Source organism: Pinus tabuliformis, chromosome 5_2 (genome assembly GCF_031772625.1).
Source record: "Pinus tabuliformis cultivar Carrire ecotype Pingquan chromosome 5_2, CPIR1, whole genome shotgun sequence".
Lineage (NCBI taxonomy): Eukaryota > Viridiplantae > Streptophyta > Pinopsida > Pinales > Pinaceae > Pinus > Pinus tabuliformis.
The window spans coordinates 672,721,966-672,728,991 of NC_142306.1; the positions used below are offsets into that span (position 1 = coordinate 672,721,966).

General features: G+C 32.4%; 1 protein-coding gene across 1 annotated transcript; it reads left to right on the plus strand.

The window, feature by feature from the left end:
* Positions 1-5,726: 5,726 nt before the first annotated feature.
* LOC149160892 (expansin-A4-like) lies at positions 5,727-7,018 on the plus strand. The gene is made up of 3 exons (XM_089435434.1): positions 5,727-5,813; positions 5,932-6,071; positions 6,833-7,018. Exons 2-3 carry the CDS (start codon positions 5,936-5,938, stop codon positions 6,892-6,894), a joined length of 198 nt encoding a protein of 65 aa, XP_089291560.1. The 5' UTR covers positions 5,727-5,813; positions 5,932-5,935; the 3' UTR covers positions 6,895-7,018.
* The last annotated feature ends 8 nt before the right edge of the window (positions 7,019-7,026 follow it).

Here is a 7,026-nt window from a genome sequence, read left to right on the forward strand (position 1 = left end):
AAATGATTTATAGATTTCAAATTCAATTTAAACCCTGCAAAATTATCATTTTACCCACCACTACATAAACTAATTTTAATAATAATTATTAGAAAAGCTAAATAAATAAAAATTATTTAAACTTATCCGATAACAAAATAATATGTTAGAGATGATATATGAACACAATATAATCACTCCTTTGGATAAATGCATGTCACAAGTTTATCTATGAAACGACAATACAAGGTTGTGCTACTAAACATGCATTGAGGCAAAATCTAATCGTCACTTAATGCATTGCTATTGCTAATCTAGTGAATCCGCTGACAAGTTTGTCAGAATTATAAGTATAGGAAATGATCATTTACCTACGGACGATATCGTCATTATCATGGTTCAAATAAGAAAATATTAATGTGGTTGATCACAACAACATTAAGAAAATATCACAATTAAAATTATAGGTTATTGTATATGTTGAATATATATCTTAATTACAGATATGTGGAACACTTGGAATTTTAAAAAAAATAGAGACATAAAAGTGTGTATATATTAATTTTTGCTATTTTTTTTTAAATTTATTTTTTTTATTAGAAAAGTTAATATATTTTTTTTTAGGATTTATTAAACAATAATTTGAAAAAATTTAACCTATCAACATCAATTCAACGATTGAAATGCTATCACTATTATTTTTTTGTTTGGCTAGCTCACAAATTGGCCTAGCCATTGCAAAGGAGTTTCTAATTAATACATTACTTTATTAATCTATTTTTATAATATTTATATTCATGGCTTTACATTAAACTTTTCATATATTATCTAATTAAAGTTTTATTTAATTTTATATTAAGTGAATGAAAAGACAATCAAAATGGGAATTTTTGAATAATTTATTATGTTAGTACGTTAACTCTCAACTATAAAATGCATTTTGGTTAGTTTAATATTGAAATAATTTTTGATATTATAAATTTTATTAGGCTTTATAATATTAGAGTTTATATTGTGCATGTGGTTGATATATGCCTATCGGTGTATATCAAACACATTAGTAAATGTGGTTGATGCCTTTGGGGTATATCAAGCACATTTATTGATGTGGTTGTGATAGTAAATATAGGCAATGATCAATCACCTATGCAATACATGGTCACTATCATGATTCAAATATTATACTCGCAATAAACAATCTAGGTATGATGGGGTCATGTGAGATATAGTGGGTTGCTCATTCAAAGAGAACTAATAGGATATTGGAGTTGCATCACAAGTAGGGAGGTGATAAACATAATTTAGAAATGTCTTCACAATGGGTAGGGACATATATATTAAATGGCAGACATTTGTAATTTTTAAATATTTATTATGGAATTAATAAGTAACATCTAGAAAGATGATATATATTATATATATATATATATATATATATATATATATATATATATAGATAAGTTGATATTTTGAGAGATTCAAGAGATTAATATTGTAACAACTCTTTTTTTCAAAAATAAAAAATAATACCATTGTTATTCAAATGTTGTAACAACTTGCTTACAGGATGGTGGAAACTAGCGCTAGGGTTATACTAGAGATTCTCTACGGTGATTTGGCCCTCGCTGCAAGGATTGGTCAGAGTAATTTGGGTCTCATGCATGAACTTGTTCATCTTTTTGGGTTAGTGTTTGATCGTGCAGAAAAATTTTTTCTCCTAGAAGGGATCTTTCAAGTTGGTCTGATTTCTACATGCCTACAAGATCCACTACCCTTAGCCACCATTTTTTTAGTATGGTTCTTGTTAGAGGTGAGGACGGTGACCGATCCTTTCTTCGTAGGAGGCCCATTACAAGATTTGATCATATATAGGTGATTTTTGGGGTTATGGAACAACATGTCTTTCCTTTTTTTGTTTCAGGCCTTTGGTTTGGTTTTTGAGGGCCCAACTCTCTCTCTTTGGATTTTCAAACTCATACGTATAAAACCATGATTTTTTTTCTTACAGAGCCACACCTCCTCAATATATGTAGGTCCACTCAGAAAGAAGTAGATTTACAAAAGATCCCTCCAAATCTCCCTTCCATGGGGATGATGGAAAAGATAGAGTCCCAAAATGTATGCAAGGGTTTAAATTTTTTTGTTAGAACCCTTAGTGGAAAATCTATACCAATCTTGGTTCATGTGGAAGTGAAGGTGAAGGATTTAAAATAGATCTTCGAACATCATCTTGGAATTCCTGTAATCTTTCAATGTCTTATTTCTGAGGGAAAACAATTGTTGGACTCTTGTCAGGTGAGTGCATACAGAATCTCTAGGAATTTGTTATTTTTATAGTATTGAGATTATGCGGGGGAGAAATGGGTTCGAAATGGCTTTCTACTTTAGCCTCCTACAAGGACGTTGCACATGGTAAAGAGACCATATCAATGATCCAACCTCAAGCTCTTCTAAGATTGTACATTATAGAGAAGATGGAGGAAATGATTTCCTTAGAAATAAACAATGCAGAGGTAAAGCATTTATTTACATTCCTATAATATAGGGTTTCCATTTGCGGATTCAATAGATTATGGCCAAAGTCAAAACCATTGCATTAATGGATCTTTACAACCTCCAAAAACGATTGTGATATTTATTTATGTTCCAAAGGATTTTCATTATACAATTTGATTCCTAGGAAGATTATGACAAATGTATGGCAGACAAGCCCTAGTTTTGGGGAAAAGAGGGGTTCTTCCTCAGTCCATGTTTTCAAAATTTTGATCCCTCTAACATGGATGTCACCAAAATTCCTGTTTGGTTTATGTTGCCACATATCCCTATTCCTTTCTAGCATCAAAAGGTCATTGAGGAAATTGGAAATACTATCAAAAAGTTCATTAATATGGATATTAAATGATTACAACATTTGCTTGTTTGTGTGGAAATAGATTTTAGTGAAGGTCTATAGGATCATATTTTGTTTAATCATAAGTCTTTCTGGTGGATCCAAACTCTATATGATGAAAATATGGCCATCATATGTCATTCATGTTTTCAAATAGGCCATCTGTAGGATTTGTGCCCATAGGCCAGAAAGCACTTCCAAAAAGAAAAAGGGGTAGGTTTGCAAATGCCAAAGTTGACAACCATATGAACCATTTTCTTGAAAGATGAGGAAGAGGAGGTCAAGGAAGACCTCCTCTATAAATACTATATAAACACCCAAAATCTAGTTTAAAATTCACAACATATGATGAAATCACAAGATATATAGACAAGTCATGCTCCTAGTGCAGGAGGAACATTTATATTTAAATATGATGGAATAGTGGGAACAAAAAAAGCACGTGTTAGAAAGTTCTAATATTGATAAAGAACAAACCCTGTTGCAAATGAGACACTAATACCTATAGAGATACCAGTGTTGACATTGTATCAGGGGTTTGGAAAAAAATGCAAAGAAAGAAGGGAAAGAAGTGAAATTAAGTGATTTTTATAATATTTAAATTTTTAGTTGTTGTATTTTATTGTTTTTAGTAAAAAGATTATTTTTTTAGTAAGCTCTTCTCATATACTTGTATTTGCAAAATGTAATTTTGTTGTTTGAAATAAAATGACTTTTCTTTTTCCTTTTTTAAATAATATATATATATATATATATATATATATATATATATATTTTTAAAATTAATATTAAATATAAATTTATATATATATATATATAAGAAATTACTTTTAGATTTAATGTAAAAGTTCTTTTAAATAAAAAAACTTTTAGACTTAATGCAAAAGTTCTTTTAAATAAAAAGATATTGTTACATCTCATCAAGATATAATTTATCTTCGCTACACATACCTGTAATGACAAACATATAAAAAGGGACTCATGGAATGGGGAATGAATATTGTAGGGAGATAATATTGTTCCAGAATGGTTTAAATTTGTTTCAAATTGATTGGGTGACATTAAGGGGGAATGGATATGGTACGGAGATTATATATTTCTAATGACAAACATATAAAAAAAGAAAGGCTCATGGAATGGGGAATGAATATTGTACGGAGATAATATTGTTTAAGAATAGTTTAAATTTGTTTCAAATTGATTGGGTGAGATCAAGGCGGAGTGGATCTTGTATAAAATCATAGTGTTTAAGAATGGTTTAAATTTGTTTTAAATTGATTGGGTGAGATAAAGGTGTCTTTGGTAAGATGAAATTATAAATTTTTATTTGAGTGTAGATTTAAATTATTAGATGAGAGTTAACTATAAAATTATTGATTGATTAATTATATGTATTTTGAAAATTAAGTTAAAGTTAAAGTTAAATTTTGATAAAATAAAATTATTGATTAATTAATTATATTGATTTTCAAAATTAAATTGAAATTGAAGTTGAATTTAGTAATTAGTATATTTTTTCTTAATGTAAAATTATTAGAATTATAAATTTGAATGAATAAAAAATCTGCAAAATCTAAATATTTTAAAATTAAAAAAAAAAAAAAAAAAACACAAACAAAAAAACTCAATATATTTACACATTAAAAAAGTCAAAATAACAGAGCAATAAAGTTTAAACCAAAAAAGCAAAACCTTATTAGAATCATAAATTTGAGTGAAGAAATCTGCAAATTTTAAAAAAAAAAAAATCAACATACTAATACACTCGAAAACACATTAAAAAAATCAAAATAACACAGAGATGGAATTTGAACCCAAAAGGGCAAAACGTGAATGGTTAGACAAAGCCGGTGGCAGCCACGGCCCACGGTGGTATGTTCAGAGTGTAATATCTAATAAAGACCAAAAGTGCCTACAAGACCGTTGGTCTAGCACCGACACGACAACGCTTATTGGTTGATGATGCAATGATTGGAAGGGTGAATTGACGTGCATAATTACAGAAATCCTTAATACTGAATATCTGAATATCTGGTTTTTTAGGCGAGAGCCACCGTACAACGTAATGTGATATTTTTAACGCGCATGAATGGGGACAGAACAATGTCGCGGAACAGCTGTTACATATACCAACATGAACTGTGATACCTAAATTCGTCAGTTTCCTCCATTAGTTGGTTATATTATGGAAAGGATTTACAATAAAATTGTTAGACAAAGTTGGCCCGGCCTCTTTGAGCGTAGCCGGAAAAAGAAATTGTAGAGCCCGTGTTTGACGATTAATCCGTTGTTAGTCGGTGGATACCTCCCTTCCACGGTTTCCCGGCAGCGATAAAAATAGTGTTGTGACGTTGGTGGTCGCTATTTTACCACGAAGGTTCCAACTTCCAAGTACTGTAGCGCATTGATTAATTCCGCGCCTAAAAGATCTGGCAAGATCTGCGGTAACATGGTTCCTGTGAAAACGAAGAGAATCAAATAGTTGGTCAAAATGGAGTTTGGTGTGACCACGACGCTGTTTTCTCCAACGTGTACAATTCCCATTTGAAGAATGTATTGAACATTACGTCCTCCTTCATTAAATTAAATCCAAGCGAGGGCATCCATATCTGAACCAGGTATGTCTTGTTATAACACATGTGAGAAGCTCGCCCTCCCACCGCCATTTCAATTTCCTTACCGTGCTTATCTGGACCCTTCGCAACTTTGACAAAATGGTGATAGGCCATGTGAGTACCCTGTACGACCCTCTCGTCCTTTCTCAAAAATGAATTATACGCGGTGCGAAATACATGGGCAACATCACACAAGACCGAGTGGAAAACGCAAACTGTGCGACAAAACGAGGGACGGGTTCTATATATTGGCCCTCTCGCCTTTAACTTCTCAACGAAGAGAATCCTCGGTTTTCACTTCATTTTGTTTCTCCTTCGATCTCACTAGGGTATTCCAATATACCCTGAGTCCTTTGGTGCTCTATTGTAACTACTGCGATATCAACTAGTTTTTAGTAAACGAGGAAACTAGTCATGTGGATTAATCATGAGCTTGTTTCTTTGCAGGTTAATGGCTCAGATCCACAGAATTGCCTTCATCTCATTGCTAGGATTCCTATGGATGTCTGCTCGAGCTTATGGATACGGTGGCTGGCAATCCGCCCACGCCACGTTCTATGGTGGCGCTGACGCTTCCGGAACTATGGGTAAGTTTGCGTTTTGATTGAAACTCATACTAAAATAGACTGGTTGTCATGTAATTCAGCGGTAGAGGAGCCTATCGACCATGGTAAGTCCTGGGATATGTTGAATAAGTGTTTATGAAAAATTGCCCTACCGGCCTTTAAATCCGAAGCACCAGACGGGTTTTCTACGACTCTGATGATCATTTTTTATCATTTTAACATAGAATGTTGATGAGATTTGGACGGTATTTGATGGGAAATTGAGTTTTGAGGGGCAATTGACCATCAAATTCCATCACTGTACCCAGGTAAATCACCGATTAATGTTAATGCAGCTTGGCACTAGAGCATTGTACTTGCTGAGCAGGATCTTAAGCGCCTTGCTCTTTTCATTTTAATATGCCTCATTTCGTTTTAATACGCCATTCAAAATTCCATAGCTGTGAATGTGATGTAGTGCAAATATTAATCACTATGAATTAGTTATTAGTTCATTTACTACTTTTTTATATCAGGTAAAAATGAGAATAAAATGATATTCCATTAAAAAAAATGAAAAAATATTAAACTAATCTGCTTAATATTTTTTATAAAATATAAGATGCATAAAAACAATTTAAGATATCAATTCACACTACCAATATAATATGCTTAAAAATTTAAGATATCAATTCACACAACCAACAAAGGCTGAATTCATGAATTATAATTTCATTCTAACTTCGGATATATGTTTTGATTACAAATCGTTTGTTTTGTGATTGCTAATGTGTTTTTTCCAGGAGGGGCGTGTGGATACGGTAATCTTTTTAGCCAAGGTTACGGAACAGACACTGCTGCTTGAGCAATGCGCTTTTCAACAGCGGACTCAGCTGCGGAGCGTGCTACGAAATGAAATGTGTCGACGATCCCCAATGGTGTTTGCCAGGAACTGTCACGGTCACTGCCACAAACTTCTGCCCGCCAAACTCCGCTC

Coding starts and splice junctions, on each gene's coding strand:
- LOC149160892 (XM_089435434.1), top strand. CDS start 5,936: ATGGCTCAGATCCACAGAATTGCCTTCATCTCATTGCTAGGATTCCTA. Junction 6,072..6,832: donor TGACGCTTCCGGAACTATGG/GTAAGTTTGCGT, acceptor TGTTTTTTCCAG/GAGGGGCGTGTGGATACGGT.